General features: G+C 38.1%; 2 protein-coding genes and 1 pseudogene across 4 annotated transcripts in view; 1 reads left to right on the forward strand and 2 right to left on the reverse strand.

The window, feature by feature from the left end:
* The first annotated feature begins 28 nt into the window (after positions 1-28).
* LOC139954955 (uncharacterized) lies at positions 29-11,401 on the forward strand. The gene is made up of 3 exons (XM_071954980.1): positions 29-240; positions 4,056-4,457; positions 10,253-11,401. The coding sequence occupies exons 2-3, from the start codon at positions 4,259-4,261 to the stop codon at positions 11,368-11,370; spliced, it is 1,317 nt and encodes a 438-aa protein (XP_071811081.1). The 5' UTR covers positions 29-240; positions 4,056-4,258; the 3' UTR covers positions 11,371-11,401.
* Positions 1,679-22,707, reverse strand: part of LOC139954973 (TAF5-like RNA polymerase II p300/CBP-associated factor-associated factor 65 kDa subunit 5L) — a 76,829-nt gene continuing 55,800 nt past the window's right edge. For 2 of the 3 annotated variants that reach the window (XM_071955052.1, XM_071955051.1), the window contains exon 5: positions 11,681-15,981. In XM_071955052.1, the coding sequence (XP_071811153.1) occupies positions 15,896-15,981 (86 nt within the window). In that variant the 3' untranslated portion in view covers positions 11,681-15,895. Of the gene's footprint in view, positions 2,384-11,680; positions 15,982-22,707 lie in introns of those variants that run through there. The other variant, XM_071955056.1, reaches the window with a different exon arrangement.
* Positions 3,699-3,799, reverse strand: LOC139957872 (U2 spliceosomal RNA; annotated as a pseudogene).

The following is a 22,707-nucleotide window of genomic DNA, read 5'->3' on the forward strand; positions in this document are numbered from 1 at the left end:
GCAGGAAATCGCGAAGAAGCCATCATTGTCTTATCAAAGCCGCAAGCTGATCGAAGTCAGTCTCTTATATTCATATTTAACGTCCATGATTATGAATCGTCAATTGTCAACAACTCTGAAACTGGACGACATACATTAATCTTGGAGTGACTCGAACTCGGGACCTTATGATTGAAAGGCACCGGCGTCAACCACTGAGCTAACACTCCTTAACTATAGCATTGATACAAATATTCTGAGGTGAGTTAGTCTAAGTATAATGTATGGTTTGGTTTAGGTTGGTTAAGTTTCGTAAAAGACTAGTTTCGTTTAGCATGAGTTAAAAAGATCAGAAGGGACAAACATTCCCAACAAGATCACTATGGGAATTAATCTAAACACGGCTACATACAATCCTGTTGCAAACCTTAAAATAAACGTTTCTTCTTCAAGCTCGAGCTTTTACCTGTCATGCTATGGAAATTTGCAATGGCAAGTGGCACCGTGACGATACCCCAAGCGGTCTGGTCCCGTGTGATTTATGGGAATTGAGTAGGATATGCCAGTTGAAAGTTGTGAATTTAAGTAGGCTAGCATGTTAATTTGTTCAATTAAATGTGGCATGACAAGGGCAGGAGAAACCTGGGTGGATCGGAATCCTCGCAATCTAAGAGTATGACAATGTTACAGTTTATCCTTTCTTGTTTATCTTGTTTGGCGAGAGATAGCATCTTTAAGACGGAAGCGTATAAGTACCTTCATCGAAACCTATCAATTGACAGAGAACTAAATATATATTATTCTGTACACTTCCAGTCTGACTGGCGCTGTATACTTTATATCTATACATTCAAGGGCGTAGGAACCGGGGGGCTGGGGGGCGCCAGCCCCCAGTGAAAAATATGGGGGCGGAAGTATCGTTCCGCCCCCCCCCCCCCCCGCTCCGCAAGTCAGAAAACCCCTTTTTCATTTCCAAATGAGAAAAAAATCTCATTTGAAGCACCAAATTGTATCTAAGGCCAGGTGAAAATGCAAAATTCTTTACAAAATGGAGTGGGTGTTGAAGTGTGCTATATTGCACCAAATTGCATCTGAGGCCACCTGGAAATGCAAAAAAATTCCAAAGGGGAGGGGGACACCCCCTCCCCTTAGACCCCTCCCCAGGCCGGTCATCAGTCTTCAGCCCCCCACTCAAAAGTACCTTCCTACGCCACTGTATACATTCATATAGGCTAAGTTAAATTGTATAGTTGTGCTGAAACCAGAGACGAGTTGTCCATGTATACGGCTATATGATACGTACAGATTCTCAAGGATATATGAATATGCCTGTGAATTGTGGAGTAACTTATAGCCATGTAGCCTGTTCAATGACTTGAGCTAGCTATATGTATTCTTTCAAGGGTCAATGTACATAACCATAGGTCAAAGAACTATTCTAGGGCGAACATATAGCTTAATTATTGTCTAAGGTTAAACGTACGAATGGGGACTACAAAACCGAAAGTGTTAAGTATACTAAGGCGAAAATAAGACATACGATACATCGAACGCACTCCTGACAAAAACACTTCAAATACCACAAAAGGAAGTTACGTTAATATGAAAAGATATTAATACATACATATATATATATATATATATATATATATATATATATATATATATATATATATATATATATATATATATATATATATATATATATACACTAACATCATCTAACCATAAGTAACACCGACGTGTTGTGACAAGTATTATACTAGTGACGTATTATGTCCGTCTCATCACTTGCAATACTGTTTTATTTATCGTGTACTTGAGTACTGTAGTTTTCATCGTGTTACCATTGAAATTTAAGAAGAGTTACAACAGTGACTTTTCTTGCCATTCTCTTTCATGCGTGATTCTTTAACACATTGCAGTTTGGTTCTGTAGCAATAGACATCATTTTTTTCTGGCACTGCAATATTCACATAATTGAAAAAAATGACATCAATTAAATGTACAAGTCTCTTTTTTTTCTATCAACAGTTGTGACACACTTAAATGCAATATAATTGTTTGGCTTTTATTTTAATGTTTAAAGATGGCGGAAACAAGATAGAAGAGTATATAGGTATATCTCAATCGTTGGTTTGTCAGTGATGGCGTACATGCAAAACTTAGAGATAAAATTATAATCATATAACCATGACATAAACAAAATTCATTCCCCCAGTCCAAGTCCCCAAATGATAATGAATGATAATGATGAGTTCGAACTCCCTGCAGCTTGGCCGTCAAGTTCGGCTCCAATCTTCACGGCAATGAACTTGCTCTAAGTCGGATTTAACTTGGCTCCGGAACGAAGCTCCAAGTATGGGCGATCTGACTCGTTATATAGACTACTTTCTGAATGCGCCTGAAATTCGAAAAGAACATTATGAAGCTACAATTCCGGTGTCTGTACAGATTACAAAGTTGTAGAACTATGTGTGTATCTATGTGTGGCTAATTACAGCAATGGACACTCAACGATCTTTGAGGCAAAATCGCCCCTTTGATAGTAACAGTTGTCACTGTTGTTTTACTTTTTCCTTTTATTTTATGTATGCAGCTCCTTTAAAAGGGTTTTTTAAGTCGGCCAGGCCTCTCACGGATGGGAAACCCCCTCTGTTCATCTGATACGCATAGCCGACGCCCCCCCCCCCTTCTCACACACAACCGCACACGTTGATAGTGGGATAATTCAATAGGACGTTTTTAAATATACTACTTTTTAAGAAAAAGTCACCCAGGAAAGAACCTGGGCACGAAAACCAAACTTCCGAACAACTGATCCGCTCTCAACCCCAGTCCTCTTGCATCGGGACTGTGACTGTGTGATTATCGTCGGGTGTGCATCAACATTCCTCTCGAAAGGGAACAGATACTACACATGATCTTAGCCAAATATACTTTTTTTTATGGAAAAGTCGCCCAGGAAAGAACCTGGGCACCAGTGGCGGCGCCAAGGGGGGGGGGATTGGGGGGCTTTAGCCCCCCCCCCCACTGAAGTAGTCAGCCCCCCATTAGCCCCCCCCCCAACTGAAATAGGCAAAAAAAAAAAAAAAACCTCATTGAAACAATATAGCCTACCCACATTTTGTCAGCCATAACGCAGTGCTACAATGGTCAATGGAAATTTTGATGAATTTTTCACATGATAATAGTCAGTGACTCAGTTGTGGTGCAGGAAGCCTTGTTTTGGTGACTGATAAAAACAATTTGTGTGCGTTTCACAAACAGCGTGTATACAGACTAAAACAGGAGTTGTGTCAGAGAGCGCGATATAATAATTGAGCAAAGGAATTGGATCTTTCACAGCAGGTAATATTTTAGTGATACGAAAACTGTGAATTGGTATCTTCCATTCTAATTTGACTAAAGTTACTCACAAAAAAATGCATATTTTTGGAGAAATTTTTAGGTGACAAAAGCCTCGCTAAATGCCACCATTTTGCATGTAGGCCTTTCCAGGATTGGGAAAAATTTCAAAAGGGGAGGGGGACACCCCCTCCCCTTATACCCCTCCCCCAGGACGGCGATCACTCAATCTTGTAAGCCACCCAAAAAATTGGCTCAGCCCCCCCCCCCTTAGCCTCCCCAACTAAAAATTCCTGGCGCCGCCACTGCTGGGCACGAAAACCAAACTACCGAACGACTGATCCGCTCTCAACCTCAGTCCCCTTGCATCGAGACTGTGACTGTGTGATCATCGTCGGGTGTGCATCACCGTTCCCCTCTCGAAAGGGAACAGATACTACACATGATCTTAGCCAAAAGGCCGAGAAGCCAAATATATTGATATAAGTTTTTGCTGTTATAGCTCAAATCACTAAAACATAACTTGCTTATATCCGATGTAAAAGATTCTATTAAAGGTTTAAACTTCAGGTCGTCTTGAAAACCCGGGAAATCCCTTGACGAATTTGTTGTTTTTTGATTACCTATTTCATTGTATTATTCAATTCCATTAATATTGTTATGACAAGAACTTAGACAGCAAGCCAGGTGCGGTGTGACGTCACATTATTCTGTCGTATAATCTACAGGTGTTGATGAACAAACTCTGCGCAGACTACGTATATATACAGACGAAGGGCGGAGAAACAAGTCTGTAGTCTGGATCAACAATAATTTAAAGAACGTCAATCACTTTGCTCTAGATGTTGGTTTACAATATTGTCACAAATCATAGGAAGGTTGATTAAATCTTTGAAAGGATAAGCATAGCAGCTAAAACATCAAACAGACGATGGAACAAGAAGCAACACCTTTGCTCAATGGTGATTCAGCCGTCTCGCGGGAAAACCATGGGGAGCCGGCGGAGAAAAGTGATCAGCTCTCTGGTCCCCTCTTCTCTCTGTTGTTGTTGCTAGGGGTTATCGAATGGTCCTCGCCGAAGGATGTTCCGAACAATGACGAAAAGGAACGAGAAAGAGTCTCTTTAGTAGGTAAGGAAAAACAATGATTGTTCGTATATATAGCAGGAGGGTAATACAACATGTAGAGCTTGTACAATTAGTTGTGTCAATATGTTCTATGGCTTTTATAACACATTTTTTAGACCTTATTAAGATGCGGAATATAGCATCAACCTTGTCAGTGTTGTCAATGTTATATAACACGGTATCACGGGACCCCTAATCCGTGGCGTAGCCAGCATTCTATTGTTAGGGGGCAAGAATCTTCTTAATGGGGGGGGGGGGTGGCAACCCAGTGATGGTTAATGGTAGGAATTAACAAGAAATATATGTATTAATGGGCACCTCGTCTGCACAAATACACATCCAATGGTTACATGCCCAGATTTCCATACAAACATGTTTCACTAGGCCCTATACGTGCAGTGAAAATTCTCCACGCGTGGCATCATTGGTCGCTGAAAATGCACATGGATTGCTAGCGCTAGTTTGTAATGGTTATAAACACGCCAAATTATTGGCACTTATTCTCTTGGACGATATTGATCAACGGTCTCCGTATGTGAGTCCAAAATGTGTAATATCTCGGTCTGATTACCAAGTTCTGACCTTATATGAAGTATGAACATGAGCCCTGAGGTATGAATACTTGTGATTAGAACTCGAAAAAATGTAAAAAAGAAGTATCACTGGATTTCATTGGGGGGGGGGGGCAAGACTGTAGCAAAAAGCAAATTTGGGGGCCATTGCCCCCCAGGCCCCCTCTGGCTACGCCACTGTCCCCAATTACAAGGACAGAGGTGCATTGGATTTTCACACCAAAGATATTTACGCGGGTTTGGTGCAGCCAACGTCTGAATATTGGTCTGACTGCTGTACAAATCCCATCCCCTCCCCTCCACTCCCGCCACCCCCATTTGAAGCTGTTGTAATGATCTCGATATCACAGCTGAAGCTAATTATGAGCAAAGCGCTTTGGAGTATTTAAGGATGGAAGTAGTTACAAGACTATTTTGAAATAGGCCTTGTAAAGAACGTAAACACACCGATGTCATTGCCATTCCCCTTTTTAGTTTTGAGAACTGACCCGGCTTTGAACCTCAGAGGCTGATCAATTTAAGTGGCTGGAATAAGTAGTCTATAATACACATACCATTAGATCAGTGCCTACGATGCAACACAAAACTTAATAGCAAAACATCAGATACACATTATGATCATATAAATATGATCATGTAAACTTAATTTGCGATATCATTCAAATATTTGAGGTTTACGAAAGTGAAAGAAAAATGTTTTTGTTCAGTTTTTTTTATTATAAATAAACAAAAAGCAAATATAGAATAGCATTAAGCTAGTGCATGGATGTTGGTATCCATACACCTGATGAACCTTGGCAATCAACAACTTTGCCCTAAAGAATCCAGTTGGGACAATGTTTTCTATACTGTATATGTTATGTCCGCTTCAGAGCACTCGTATTGTCACGGTACGAGCAGTATGAAAACCAGGCGCTTAGCGAGGAATTTGCCAAGGGAGGGGCGAAACTGTAGGCAAACTATCAGAGCCGTAGATACGGAATTGCAATCTATCTAAGCGTAGCGCCACCATGCGTGCAATTTATTTGGCTGAAAATGCCTCCCAGATCGCTGGATATGGCACTTCCAAGGCCTTGTAAGTTGCATCTTACAAGGCATTTTCTCTATTGAAATTACTAGCGATATAATAAAAACATACAAAAAATATGCCCAAGGGAGGGGGGGGGCGGCTGCCCCCTTCCCCCTCCCCCTTGGCTACGCGCCTGATGAAAAGCATGTTTCTAATAATAGCAACCAATTTGTTTTCCTCTCCCTTGAACTATATCATTTAACGACTGACTATCTGCCTAACGTCATCCTTAGAATAATATCCTGATGCAGCATTTTAATCTTGATAAACGTAGGCTATAGCACAGACAGAGTGTTATAGTGCTATATATAGATATTCTAGTTGTAAGGAAATTCAGCATTAAAAATAAGCTTAAGCTAGCAATTAAGGCTCAATTGATAACGTCGGCGGTCTCAGTGCTAACGTATATATATATATATATATATATATATATATATATATATTTATATATATATATATATATATATATATATATATATATATATATATATATATATATATATATATATATATATATATATTCAATAACTCAATTCAGGTAACGAAAAACCTTCCATGCAGCTCCCAGCTCAACAAGAGCATATTCTTTTTCAACGTCTATAGGACTGTAGTCTGCGGTGGTGATGGTGGGTGGGGGGGGGGAACCACATGGATTGCTAGCGCTAGTTTGTAATGGTTATAAACACGCCAAATTATTGGCACTTATTCTCTTGGACGATATTGATCAACGGTCTCCGTATGTGAGTCCAAAATGTGTAATATCTCGGTCTGATTACCAAGTTCTGACCTTATATGAAGTATGAACATGAGCCCTGAGGTATGAATACTTGTGATTAGAACTCGAAAAAATGTAAAAAAGAAGTATCACTGGATTTCATTGGGGGGGGGGGCAAGACTGTAGCAAAAAGCAAATTTGGGGGCCATTGCCCCCCAGGCCCCCTCTGGCTACGCCACTGTCCCCAATTACAAGGACAGAGGTGCATTGGATTTTCACACCAAAGATATTTACGCGGGTTTGGTGCAGCCAACGTCTGAATATTGGTCTGACTGCTGTACAAATCCCATCCCCTCCCCTCCACTCCCGCCACCCCCATTTGAAGCTGTTGTAATGATCTCGATATCACAGCTGAAGCTAATTATGAGCAAAGCGCTTTGGAGTATTTAAGGATGGAAGTAGTTACAAGACTATTTTGAAATAGGCCTTGTAAAGAACGTAAACACACCGATGTCATTGCCATTCCCCTTTTTAGTTTTGAGAACTGACCCGGCTTTGAACCTCAGAGGCTGATCAATTTAAGTGGCTGGAATAAGTAGTCTATAATACACATACCATTAGATCAGTGCCTACGATGCAACACAAAACTTAATAGCAAAACATCAGATACACATTATGATCATATAAATATGATCATGTAAACTTAATTTGCGATATCATTCAAATATTTGAGGTTTACGAAAGTGAAAGAAAAATGTTTTTGTTCAGTTTTTTTTATTATAAATAAACAAAAAGCAAATATAGAATAGCATTAAGCTAGTGCATGGATGTTGGTATCCATACACCTGATGAACCTTGGCAATCAACAACTTTGCCCTAAAGAATCCAGTTGGGACAATGTTTTCTATACTGTATATGTTATGTCCGCTTCAGAGCACTCGTATTGTCACGGTACGAGCAGTATGAAAACCAGGCGCTTAGCGAGGAATTTGCCAAGGGAGGGGCGAAACTGTAGGCAAACTATCAGAGCCGTAGATACGGAATTGCAATCTATCTAAGCGTAGCGCCACCATGCGTGCAATTTATTTGGCTGAAAATGCCTCCCAGATCGCTGGATATGGCACTTCCAAGGCCTTGTAAGTTGCATCTTACAAGGCATTTTCTCTATTGAAATTACTAGCGATATAATAAAAACATACAAAAAATATGCCCAAGGGAGGGGGGGGGCGGCTGCCCCCTTCCCCCTCCCCCTTGGCTACGCGCCTGATGAAAAGCATGTTTCTAATAATAGCAACCAATTTGTTTTCCTCTCCCTTGAACTATATCATTTAACGACTGACTATCTGCCTAACGTCATCCTTAGAATAATATCCTGATGCAGCATTTTAATCTTGATAAACGTAGGCTATAGCACAGACAGAGTGTTATAGTGCTATATATAGATATTCTAGTTGTAAGGAAATTCAGCATTAAAAATAAGCTTAAGCTAGCAATTAAGGCTCAATTGATAACGTCGGCGGTCTCAGTGCTAACGTATATATATATATATATATATATATATATATATATATATATATATTTATATATATATATATATATATATATATATATATATATATATATATATATATATATATATATATATATATATATATATATATATATATATATATATATTTTCAATAACTCAATTCAGGTAACGAAAAACCTTCCATGCAGCTCCCAGCTCAACAAGAGCATATTCTTTTTCAACGTCTATAGGACTGTAGTCTGCGGTGGTGATGGTGGGTGGGGGGGGGGGAACCACAGCCCTGAGATTTTCATTTCCGAAATGAAAGTAGGCTGATGATATTGCTCAACCCCCCCCCCCCCAACACACATGCACAATAGGTCCCTGTTTGGTATGTAAAACAAATAGCACAAAATAGCACAAACTAACAATTAATTTACACCTAAATTCCCCATATAGCTTCCCCTCAGCATATATAGGCTACGACTACCATGACAATGCCCTAGCGTGCTTTTATATCTTCAATGACCTGTTTAAACAAAGAAAAAACAGAGCTTATAAAGTAACGTAAAGTCCTATTTTTCTCCTATACAAAGTAGTTTTACCGAATAAAATTTCTCGAATTTACCCTTTTTATTTGGAAGTGTAAATTTCTAAAAGATGAGATCTCAAAAGAAAGAATGTTATAGATGCAACATACAAGAACTAACAAGTGCCATATCCGGTAATTTGGGAGGCATCTTTGACAAAATTGCCTTGCTACGATTAGGGCCGACCGATGGTGGCGCTCCGCTTAGATAGTGTCAATGGTCCCAATTTGGGAATGCCAACCCCCCCCCCCTCCTCCCCACAACTAGAAAATTTCATTAAAAAACCCTTGAAAATACGCACTCAAAAGCATCACTATGTAACATTTGATGGTATTTCTCGATGTTCCTTAACTGCCCTCCTAGGAATTTCACCCAGGCTATGACCATGACTTCATATAGTAATAGACGGGTATGCATAGGTGACAAACAGCAGCTGACTTACGCTGAACCAGACAGTTAAGTTAAAGGGACTCAAATGTTTAAAACCACCAAACCATAAAAGTGGTGAAGAATGCGTTCTGAAACAGAGAACAGTGTTTTTGGAATGGCCTACAATATATCCATATTAATTTCCGACCTGACGTCACCCCTTTTACCCTTCACCGTTTCAATAGAATATATTTATGCCAATGCTGTTTGTCGATAATTTTTTTTTTCTTGGTCAACATTAGGCTATATCATACATTTTAGGTGATCACTGATGCTGTTGTCAGTTGGCACTGATCAATATCGTTTGTAACGTCAAACTTCCCTCTTTACGAAGGCCTGTGAAGGTAGAGCAATAGGGTGGCTAATATACTTAAAGGTCTGCTGCATAGAACTCAACTATAGCACGCTACCATGGAAATGTTTTTTGAGATTATACGTAATCGACCTGCCTTTGGTCGTAAAATGACCTCTTTTAACCAATTAGTCTGCAACGCCTGCCACATATTTTTTTTTTCTTGTACGAGGGTCTTAGTGTGAGCGCTGTATGATTAACTACACTTTAGACATGAACATTATTTCCACACAGTGTTTACACAAATTTGCCTAATTGTGTTAAGAAGCTTTGCATGCTGATCTTTAGAGCCTGAGTTGGATTTACGACCGTGGCAAGTCGATTACGCAATCACAAAACTTTCCTAGCTATAGCGTGCTATAATTGGAGCCAATAAAGCAGATCTTTAAACGTTACATGTCCCCGTTTTCCCCTCCACCACCCCCTTTCTCCCCACCATTTCCTGTCCTGCATGCACCATCCACACATGCATGATAATTACGGCACAAAACTTGTACATTTGATACATCATTTATATCATAAGTATGGTTTATTCTCTTCATTTTTTTTCATCTCATGTAGGTCAATCAAACGTGAAGAGGAAGTTGATATTTCTGATCTCGTTATCAGTCCAGCTATTCATGACCATCTCCTCCGCATTATCGGCCATGTTTTACCTCTACTGTTACTTCGGTAAGATGGACCACTTCCTCCGTTTCGTCGCGTTTCTTTGTTATTGGCCGTCACTCATCTCTGCTCAATTGATCTGCATCGTCGCACTTCTCAAGAGACGCTTCAACCGATCGAGGAGGGAGGACGAGATCATGTGGGTTACCGTCTTCTCCGAGTCCTCTTGCGCGAGCCAGTTCCCATCGTTACCACCCTCCAGGGTTCTGCGTCTCCCGAAGATCGGTGTATTCGTCTGCCTGTTTATACCCTTCCCGGTTTTCATCGTCACAGCAAGAATGGCGATGTTCTTCAATCTGAACGATGACTGCCGTAACTGGTTGCAATGCGCCTGGACCGCCTTCGAAAGCATCCACGTCTGCTTCTTTGCTGCGGTCTGTTATTTTCTCTACCTGAAACGTGTGATCTTGGAAGAATCGTGTAAGAAAACGGCAGATTATATCAAGAAACACGCTGGAGAAATGGACCTCTGTCTAAATAAAGTCCGCCGACTTTTCAAAGATTACATACAGTTACGTAGACTTCTTTTGCCTTGGTTAACTTTCGTGCTATTCAACGCGACGTTTGGGATTACTGTCGTGGTCACGTGGAACTACCACCTGATCTTTCCGAATGGTAACCAAACCACCGCGATGTTCACTATAGAAACTGCAGAAGGCAAGGGGGATAATCCACACTCGATATGCCCATATTCATGCGATCAAATTTCTTTCCTAGAAGATAAGCATTACGTCTATATCATCTATAACATGCTGGTAGCTTGTAGGCATCTTATGACAGCAGTGCTATCTTTCTTTGTAGTTGGTGGCATGGATCTGAAATACATATGGGATCGTTTCAGAATAAAAATCTACTATAAGTTTACGGCTAAGAACTTCCTTTTTTGGAAGAGTCTCAAAAAATTTGTTGATTCCTTACATCCTCAAACGACCGTTGCTAATCTGCTTAGTTTTTTCATTCCCATGGTTGGGTTTGCAACTGCCCTACTCAGTAAGAATGTAGACGACTTTTGAGAAAATGACTCCCGTGGGGTGGGGGGGGGGTTGGGGGAAGAGGTTGGTGGGGTAGAGCCGGGAAGATCTGAAGGGACAAAAGAGAGCGGGTTTCCTTCCTGGGAGGGGAGGGGAGGGGAGAGGAGAGGAAGGGGAGGTTAGGGGATGGTAGGGGAGGGGAGAGGAAGGGGAGGTGAGGGGAGGGGAGGAGAGGTTTAAATATATGAAACAAATGTTGACTCGGGATGCAAGCCTTCTTAGTTTTCTTACTTCTGAGAGTCTTAAACACAAATTGGTACATTTCATTACTATCGACTGCTGGTTTACGGTATTTGAAGTCACAACCAAAAAAAAAACGGAACTGCTTTGCCTGTATACGCACTGTCACAAGTGATAGGGTCTGGACGGTCAAGTTTCCAACAGTAACGTGCCATGCATTTAATATGTAAAATTCGTAAGAAGGTACGCAAGGACATGCTGTACTAATGTCTTAGACGATATAGAATACAATTTCCGTTCTTCATGAAAATATTATCTCTTGGGAATCTATAGTTTCCTGAAAGTTTATTGATTGAAGTTTATAAATGATAATTGAAAAATATTGTAAGAGTCGGGGTTATCTATAGACCACCAATTGTTTCTATTTTTCGTTTCAATGATGAGCTTGATGAGTGTTTGAAGTGTCACTTAAACTGAAATTAAAAAAACTGCTTTTTAGCAGGAAAATATAATATTGATCTCTGTCAAATTCATATATATAGTACGACGTAGAACAATTAATCAACACATTTAGTAAATACCATTGACAGTCCTACGAGAGTTACAAGTGAAACTTCTACTCTGATTGACAACATTTACCCCAAAATTCCTCTGTCTTAATTTAAGTACGGTGTTATATAATAAGTGATATATCTGATCATTATCCGATTTTTCTTGTTTCACGTTTTAAATTGTTCACTAAAAAGTAAAAAAATATACCCCAATCCTTTAGACATAATACCTGTGACCGAAACATCGCTAAGCTAATTTACAGAGCTTGCTGTTGTTGACTGGTCTGTACAGTTTTGTTAAATGATGAAATAGATATCGCTTTCTCCCAATTTTTGCGGGTTTTCCGTCAAAGCTTCAAATAGGTGTTGTCCGGTCACCAAATTTAAACCAAAAACCAAAAAAAGTATCAAAAATGACCATGGATTACACCTGCAGTCATTGCTTTTATTAAACATAAAAATAGACTCTATTAAAGATACAAGCAAACATATTCATGTGATCGCAAAGCTTATTATTCCAATTGTAAAAATAAACTTACAAATGTTATTAGACAGGTAAAGAAAATGTGCTATATATATAGCAATCTTATTGACTTAAAGGCATTGAAGACTCGCCCCAAACCGCGTGCGGCAATCTGAGAATGTTAACTTTCTGTTGCTTGCAAGTGACGTTTTGTTTGTGTCGCTACAAAATGCAGACAGTAATGAAACGTGATACCTTGTTATCTTTAGCTGGACCTGAGATGTCCATCGCTGTATAATTTGTAGACTGTGCTGTGGGTATTGACCGCAGCTGTATGTACTGACTGTACACTAGTGTCTAATTACCGACGGTAGCAAGCTGTGTGTGTATTTTCTGGAATCGATGGTGGTGTATAACACTTCTGTTACACCTCATTCGAAACTAGGTCAAATTACCGGCATTAGACGTTTCTTTTTGCGCGAGTCTTCACACCCTTTAAACAAGAACGACAGTGCTAAACTGTGGAAAGTAATTAACAGTATGCTAAAAAAAAGTGAACAAACTAATTGTATTAAAGCCTTTGTTTGTAATGATGTTCTCAAAGAGGATCCACATACAAGTGCTAATAATTTTAATATGTATTTTTCTACAGTAGCCAAGTCTTTGGCAGCCTAGGCTACCAATGCGAACAAAAACTGCTTTAAGCTAAATCGACGCAAATGTACAAAACTCGCTTCTCCTTTTTTTGTTTCCTACTAGGCATTATGAAGTCCTTTATATTATTTCTAAGCTAAAAATAGTAAAATTCCTGGTTTCGATCAAATTCCAAAATGCCATGCCTTAGAAAATTGGGCCTTCTGTCACAGTTACACTAACACAGATTATAAATCTATCTTTTGCACAAAAAAAAATGTTTTCCTATCTGAACTTAAGATCCGAAAATTACTCCTAGTTTGTTATATCTGGCAATGAGCAGCTGATGTGTAACTATAGACCAATATCTGTTTTACTTTTAATATCTAAAATTATTGAACAACTGGTTCACAACCGTTTTTACAAATTTATACTTAAACACGACTTATTGAATCCAAATCAATAATGGTTTCCGTAAAAAGCACTCAACATATATAGCGGCACTCAATCTTGTCGACAAAATCTCAGATGGTTTTGATAATAAGATATGTACAGAAGCACTTTGATCTTCCTAAAGCTGTTCATACCATTGACCACCGCATTCTTCTACAAAAACGTTCTGTTATGGGGTCCTGGAACATCTTTCAATTGCTTCCAGGAGTGACTTAAGTGATTGTTATCACTTGTGTCGTATAGTGGTGTAAGCTCATTACGTATTTCTTGCAATATTGGCGTTCCACAAGGGTCCATTTTAGGATCACTACCTTTCATTACTGTATGTATATAAATCATATTTACATGTCTTCTCATGTGGTTTCTTTTATTATGTTTGATGATGGCACTACTGTTTTTATCCAATTCAAACGTTAATAGAATGCTCTTCAAAATAATGATGAAATCCTCGACATTTTTGACTGGCTAAATAGCATAGATGTTCTGGTGTTGCCCTTTGAAATTCTCTAACTGAAAACATTAGGAATAGCAAATCAATGTCATCTTATAAAAGACATCTTAATCATTATCGACTCAACTAATAATTTTCGTATAGCTCTGCCTTATTATGATCATTGTATTACTTTTTTCCTTTCCCAGTTCTGCTAAAACCCTATATCTATGTTCTTTCTCTATGTGTTTTTCTTGATGTTTTCTTTCCGCTATATAAAATTAAATTTCTCGTTTTACTTTGTATGGAACCTAGCTGGAAAATTTATCTGACTTCTGGTCCCGCTGCCTCATTTCTATAACTATGTATTCACAAATGTATATCATTGTGACTTAATGGCCGGAATAAACGAAACGCCAAAAAAAAAAATCATATATTGGCCTCAATAACTATGGAAATATAGCATCGAACAACATTGAAAAGGTGTTCAAAAAACAACTCACATCGCTTTCTTTCGAGATATTGTGTTTTGGTTAATTATCTGCATTTAGCACTAATGTAAATATAAATGTTCATTTAAGCAATCAAGAAAATGGAATTTTGGGAAAGTTTAAAACATATTGTTGCCTAAGCCGGCATTTACTCATAGCCCACCCACTCTTTGTTGAGGCAAGGGGGGGGGGGGGAGCGGTGAGGAGACTTTGACATATTATAAAGAGCAAATTGTAAATATGTAATTTTTTCATCACTTCTAATGAATGCTCACTGATTATTGAGAAATGCTTTGTATAACGCTTAAATTTCAGGTGTACGCACTCTCCAGGCTTGTTATAACAGTACTGGTACATACTACAGTGTACTATATAGCTTTGAAGAAATGATATCCACTCAGTTTACTATAGGCTACTGTTAGTATAACTCTATCAAATGTAAGTTTACGAGCATTTAATGGGCTTAATATTACTAGAAGTAATAATTTTGTTTCTCAAACTATGATAGTAGTCGTACCAACTACAACATCTCTCTGATTTAACTCGCGTAATGTTGGTTGTGTAATGGTTTCTAACAGTAGTATGGTATCTATTACATAAACTCTGAAATTATCATTTTACCCGTGACGTTAAAATAACTTCTCTGTAATAAGTATAGTTGCATAAGTATATAGTTGCATTTTTGTATATATGGTCATTCTGTAATTTCACAATGGTGCACAAAAGGTAAAATATTGTGATTTTTAAGTCTTTCTCTTGCCAATAGTATATTTTTGTCACAGACAAAAATATAACCAATGACTGCATTTTAACAACATAAAATGAACAAAATCGAATAAATTATAAGACAAGAACAATACAACACGTAACCCAAGGTAAATTTGTTTCAACCGGCCATGTATAAGGTGACAATGGATCAAATAAAACGCTGACAAATTAAAATCTCCCACGAGTCTGTGCCATTTTTATTTATTCTTCTGCAACTTTAAAAAATAAATGTTAATACATGACGGTGACCACTTAGTATCTTGTTATGGTTCCAGGTTTTCTAACTAATGAGCTCAGTTGAAATTGAAACCTTTTGCAGGCGTAGGCCAAGGCTATACCCTATCACATACTATGCTTTACATGCTGCTTGTAATTAAATTAGGCCCAGTACGACTATGGCGCCAGTAAGTACTTGAAGCCGGATTTTGGAGTAGATCTCCCTCAGGTAGGAGCGTCAAGTTCCTCACGTCTCAGCTGACTCGGATCCGCGATCACTAGTCATCAATCATGCAGTTTACCCAGAAAGTTATAAGAGCCGCTAAGCAGCAACCCTGGACGTCATAAGAACCGACTGCAAACTTCCTGGGAATTTCTGGAGAGCAAACCAATGCTCAGCAGAATTTTGTGGAGAGCCATATAAAAAAAACATTTAACTGGAAAACCATGTCAATAACATCAACGGAGGGCAACAAGCGTTTAACTTTAACATTCAAAAGCAAAAACAACTTAATATTTCTAAACAAACAATGATTTTTTTCTTATATTGTCAGCAACTCCAAACAAAGCACTTATTCAAGCTGGAATACAAATGCTTAACACAACCATAGTAATCTGTTGGTGTCTAATTAAACTCTGTCCTCCATTGGAAATAATGTCATTCACACTCACAATCCTCAGACACAAGAAAACCTAAACAAATAAATATGTATAACTGACTGCTTTGAAGACTCCCCCTTTTTACATCCCTTCTGGCAAAATAGTTGCTGCCTGATTTCAGAGTCAAAATTATCTAACAGAGGCCATATCAAGATACACTGCATTGCAAAGGTGTGAATGCACTATATGACTTGATGGGAGTTTGGAGATAATCTAAATATCAAACATTTAAATAGTACTGTACTCTCCTACATGAGTCACGATCCCTCCAAATCATTACTCTTTACAATTACCATGTATTGATAGCTAGGGAACACATAACGTAATTGTAAGTATCACCTAACTATATAGGCTACTATATCAAAGACAGGCTGGCACATAACCATACGTGTCAATCTTTCTCATTGCTTTGTTTGCACAACTAACCATACTTATTTGTTAAAGGTACACAATTGCAACAATATTAAGCCCCGGGGATTCTCCAAACTTGCAGTATAGGCAGAAACACGCTGGCACCTGCTCTCAACATTCATCACATTCACAGCATCAGCATTAACTACAATACAAATTAAGAACAACCCATTATTAAACCCATAGGCGTATAGGAAGCGGGGGGGGGGGGGGGGGCTGGGGAGGCTGCAGCCCTCAACCAAATATTTTGGTGAAAATTCGGGCAATATGATGATAATTTTTCGGGCACCTACCGAAAGACAAATCAATTGCAATGTGTTTTTCAATGGTTACACTTATATTATTATTTTCATTATTATTATAACGACTTCCCGAAAAAAATATAACCAATATGGAAGGGTAATAACACGGCTAATGATTGTATGTTATTGGCCTGCGCTGTAATAACCGATGCATGCCAATATGATATGTACACTAAGATGTTGAACGCGCGGAGCGCATGAAAATTTTTGGTTATATTTTTCGGGCTAGTCGTTACAGCCCCCCCCCCACCCCAAATCAAATTGGGCTCCTACGCCTATGATTAAACCACAAATGAGCGGAAGTAATATCCATATATCACCCAGGTCCTTGTCTGACATAACCATCACGTCACATTTAAGCAACGTGTCCTACCCAATTATTACCCCCTAGCCTAGGCATAGCCTACCGCGACTACCGCGTGCTAGGCCCTGCTCTCTGATCAGGCACTCGATCCCTGGCACTACAACTTTGGAATACCTCACTTCGTATGCTGTACTACAACATTTATTTTCATCGGAAACTCACCCGGAGAGCCCTGGATTAACTTATATCAAATGTGACTAGCACAAAACACTGCTATAATGTTGCCAAACGGCTAACATCGCAGAACAAACAACTCATAACTCCCAGGATTACGATCAGTTTGATGCATGAGTCGTCGCCCATAAGTCAAATCACGCTGCAAGGCAGAGTTACGGAGGCCAAATGGGCCATAACTGCAAAGTATTAACGCTGCACGTACTTGAACAGGCTACACAATATTGGTCCCTTTTAGTTAGACTTGCCCAAGTCTTCATTAATGTTCAAGATATCCAAATATTTGACTGCTTGGAGATGTCCATTATTGTCATAAGATAAACAAGTTATATTCCGTTCATCCTATACAATGTTAAGGTTAGAATCGATCGCAAAAAATCGCGCATCTTTCATATTTGTTAATCACAGATTAAATTTCGTATCCTTGTTGCGAATAGGACATAGATTATTTTCGTTGTTTTGTTTATCTATTCTTCAAATTGTTTCGTTATTTCTTCGGCTGTTGTTCTTTGCTTTTAATACATTTCCCGTCTTTGGATAAAAGCGGTTTTCCCGTCTTTAATATATGAACCACTTGAAAATAAATGATTTCCGTATCTTTGGCACCAATAATGTCAACAGTTTAGTCCTTCTGATAATAAGAGTTTGATAACAGTAAAAACTGTCCGTGGAGTTATGAACAATTGCAGATATTTTCTATCTGGCAACAGAATAGAACAAATACTTATGATAATAAGGTGGCATACTCCTATTAGAGTCTATATCAATCCGCCCGGATGTTCTTCTTCAGGAAAAGTGCTAAAAGGCAGTAGGAGAACATCTTTTTTTAAATGTTATCAATTATGGTCTGGTTTTTGTGGCTTGCATGTCGAAAATCATGATTGAAAGTACATGTGGTGCAAAATTTGGTAAAATTGAGGCAATTTTAGACCCCTTTAAGCCTCCCACGAGAAGCGTACGAAACTTGTTTACTACTGAGTGAAGATGATTGTTTAAAAGTGACGAAAACTTCAAGCTCTGATAGAAAAAAATTCTGCATGGTCATGATACCGAAAATTGACGGTGCCATGAAAGGCCAACATGTCAGCTATCCACTGATGGGTAGCGTTTAGCTAGTGAGAACTGCTATCTAGACTTAGAGACCACATTACTTTTGTGAATTAGTGTGTTAGTCAATGGGGCTTTTAAAAGGTGTATGTTACCTTAAGTGTCACACATGGAAACAGCTATACAATTTAAAAAAAAACATAATAACATGCAAGAAATTAAAGTGAAGGATATAAGAAATAGCCATTAGTCTTTCCTAATGCAACGTTACGATGTTGTGTATAGCGATGTGTCATATAACAAAGGAATACCGGTACGTCATAAATAATTGTCATAATTATACTGGGCCAGATGTGAGACACAAAATATGATTGAGATAATAAATATGTATCAGAGCAAAGGAAATCGATATAATTATGCAAAATTAAATCGGTATTCGTCCATTTAATTGGCGTCTACCAATGTCAAGCCCAGTTTAAATCGACATATACCAATATCATTAGATAGGCCTATACAATGTACATCGGTATGTGTCAATGTTCATTCCGTTTATATACCAGTTAATTCGACGTTATCATCGAATTACCTCATAAACATATTTGGTTACGATTTTGAGACAGTATTGCAGGTACACCATTATCTAACAAATTCCTTTTAACATATTATACAAGCACGACAACTTGAAACATCAGGTCCATATAAAAAGGGGGATCATTTGACTATGTGAGATAAACCAAATTAACTTGATTAATCTTAATTCATCAATTTCATCATAAAATCCTTTGAAAGGCTATAGAGCCATGAACTAACAGTAGGCCTATGCTTTCTTTAGTTCACCTTTTTGGAGTCTTCAGGTTTATAACGAAAATACCTGCTCTTGGGAACAGATAAGTCTTTTCTTACTTTTCAAGGAAAATGTTGACCTAAAGACCTGTTGTGAGTGCTTCCACGCAAGATATTGAAAGAGAGATCTGATCTTCAGCTCGGGATCAACTTTCTAGAATGAAAGCATTCGCACTCTGCAGGATCTGACCCCGAGACCTCAATCACCCTTTCGTATGAGATCAAATCCAGAGCTCGAGTTCAAAATAACGAGTGTGAAAGCTCGGTGGGTTCACGGTGACCAGAAAATGACATGTTACATTTTCTAGCCGGGCGACGCTTGTATATCTTAATCCCTTTCTATTTACTTGATCTTATTGCAATAGCTTGTATCTGACTGCTCTATGCGTATAACTTTCTGTTTTTTGATCCCATAGGGAGGATCCATTACAAACGGATCCATTTCAAACGGATTCATTATAAACGGATCCATTACCAACGGATCCATTATAAACGGATCCGTTAAAAACGGATCCATTGTAAACGGATACATTACAAACGGATCCATAATAAACGGATCCATTATAAACGGATCCCCTACAAACGTATCCATTACAAACGGATACATTATAAACGTATCCATTACAAACGGATACATTATAAACGGATCCATTACAAACGGATCCATTACAAACGGATTCATAATAACGGATCCATTATAAACGGATCCATTAAAAACGGATCCATTACAAACGGATCCATTATAAACGGATCCATTATAAACGGATCCATTATAAACAGATCCATTAAAAGGATTCATTACAAACAGATCCATTACAAACGGATCCATTATAAAGGGATACATTGCAAACAGATCCATTATAAACGGATCCATTATAAACGGATACATTATAATCGAATACATTACAAACAGATTCATTGTAACGGATCCATTACAAACGGATCCATTATAAACGGATGCATTATAAACAGATCCATTATAAACGGATCCATTATAAACGGATCCATTACAAACAGATCCATTACAAACGGATCCATTAAAAAGGGATACATTGCAAACGGATCCATTATAAACGGATCTATTATAAACGGATCCATTATAAACGGATCCCCTACAAACGTATCCATTACAAACGGATACATTATAAACGTATCCATTACAAACGGATACATTATAAACGGATCCATTACAAACGGATCCATTACAAACGGATTCATAATAACGGATCCATTATAAACGGATCCAATATAGACGGGTCCATTATAAACGGATCCATTATAAACGGATCCCCTACAAACGTATCCATTACAAACGGATACATTATAAACGTATCCATTACAAACGGATACATTATAAACGGATTCATAATAACGGATCCATTATAAACGGATCCATTATAAACGGATCCATTACAAACAGATCCATTATAAACGGATCCATTATAAACGGATCCATTATAAACAGATCCATTAAACGGATCCATTACAAACAGATCCATTACAAACGGATCCATTATAAAGGGATACATTGCAAACAGATCCATTATAAACGGATCCATTATAAACGGATACATTATAATCAAATACATTACAAACAGATCCATTGTAACGGATCCATTACAAACGGATCCATTATAAACGGATGCATTATAAACAGATCCATTATAAACGGATCCATTATACACGGATCCATTACAAACAGATCCATTACAAACGGATCCATTAAAAAGGGATACATTGCAAACGGATCCATTATAAACGGATCTATTATAAACGGATCCATTATAAACGGATCCCCTACAAACGTATCCATTACAAACGGATACATTATAAACGTATCCATTACAAACGGATACATTATAAACGGATCCATTACAAACGGATCCATTACAAACGGATTCATAATAACGGATCCATTATAAACGGATCCAATATAGACGGGTCCATTATAAACGGATCCATTATAAACGGATCCCCTACAAACGTATCCATTACAAACGGATACATTATAAACGTATCCATTACAAACGGATACATTATAAACGGATTCATAATAACGGATCCATTATAAACGGATCCATTACAAACAGATCCATTATAAACGGATCCATTATAAACGGATCCATTATAAACAGATCCATTAAACGGATCCATTACAAACAGATCCATTACAAACGGATCCATTATAAAGGGATACATTGCAAACAGATCCATTATAAACGGATCCATTATAAACGGATACATTATAATCAAATACATTACAAACAGATCCATTGTAACGGATCCATTACAAACGGATCCATTATAAACGGATGCATTATAAACAGATCCATTATAAACGGATCCATTATACACGGATCCATTACAAACAGATCCATTACAAACGGATCCATTAAAAAGGGATACATTGCAAACGGATCCATTATAAACGGATCTATTATAAACGGATACATTATAAACGGACCCACTACAAACGTATCCATCACAAACGAATCCATTATAATCGATTACATTGCAAACGGATCCATTATAAACGGATCCATACAAACGGATCCGTACAAACGGATCCACTATTAACGTATCCATTATAAACGGATCCATTTCAAACGGATCTATTATAACGGATCCACTCCAAACATATCCATTGCAAACGGATCCATTACAAACGGATCCATAATAAACGGATCCATTATAAACATAAATTAAAGAAAAGTGGAGTGAAGTATTTGTGGATTTGAAAACACAAGATTAAAGATAGGAGGATCATAAATAAAGACACTGTTTGAAATCCCCAATATACCATCACATGCACAGTATGTTAGTCAGTAAAATCCCATGCAAACACATTAAAATTATATTACAGTTTATATGCTTAATTAACAATTAATTAACCTTATTCGATATATAGTGATTTGCAGTTATGTAACTGATTTAGATACAAGCAAAATTATACGCAATGTAACGATACTCGATAGTGTGAACTTTTACTAACAATAGGATTTGAAACTGTTCGGCGACTGAATCTGAGAAGAAATATTTTCAATATACAACTTTCTAGGTAAAACATTTTCAAGTTTGCAAGGTTCGTTTCATTATTATTATTTTTTTCTTAAAATTTCCACAATCCGCGTCTAGAAGTCTGTCTGCCCCTCAAAAGCCCTACCCCTAAACTTATTCCTCCCCAACTGGCTACCCCCCAACTTCTCTGTCGTGAGGTAGTGCTATCTATGTAGGGGGGGATGGGTTAACAATAGAGCGACAAGTTCTGGTCGTAGAAAAATAGATAATTCACATGTTACACAGTCGACATGCAGAGATGGAATAATAATTTCT

The sequence above is a fragment of the Apostichopus japonicus genome, chromosome 17, assembly GCF_037975245.1.
Source record: "Apostichopus japonicus isolate 1M-3 chromosome 17, ASM3797524v1, whole genome shotgun sequence".
Taxonomy (NCBI): Eukaryota; Metazoa; Echinodermata; class Holothuroidea; order Aspidochirotida; family Stichopodidae; genus Apostichopus; species Apostichopus japonicus.

Bases quoted from the DNA above. Each gene is read 5' to 3' on its own strand.
- LOC139954955 (XM_071954980.1), top strand. From the start codon at position 4,259: ATGGAACAAGAAGCAACACCTTTGCTCAATGGTGATTCAGCCGTCTCG. The intron at 4,458-10,252 runs GTAAGGAAAAAC...CATCTCATGTAG, and splicing joins AGAAAGAGTCTCTTTAGTAG to GTCAATCAAACGTGAAGAGG.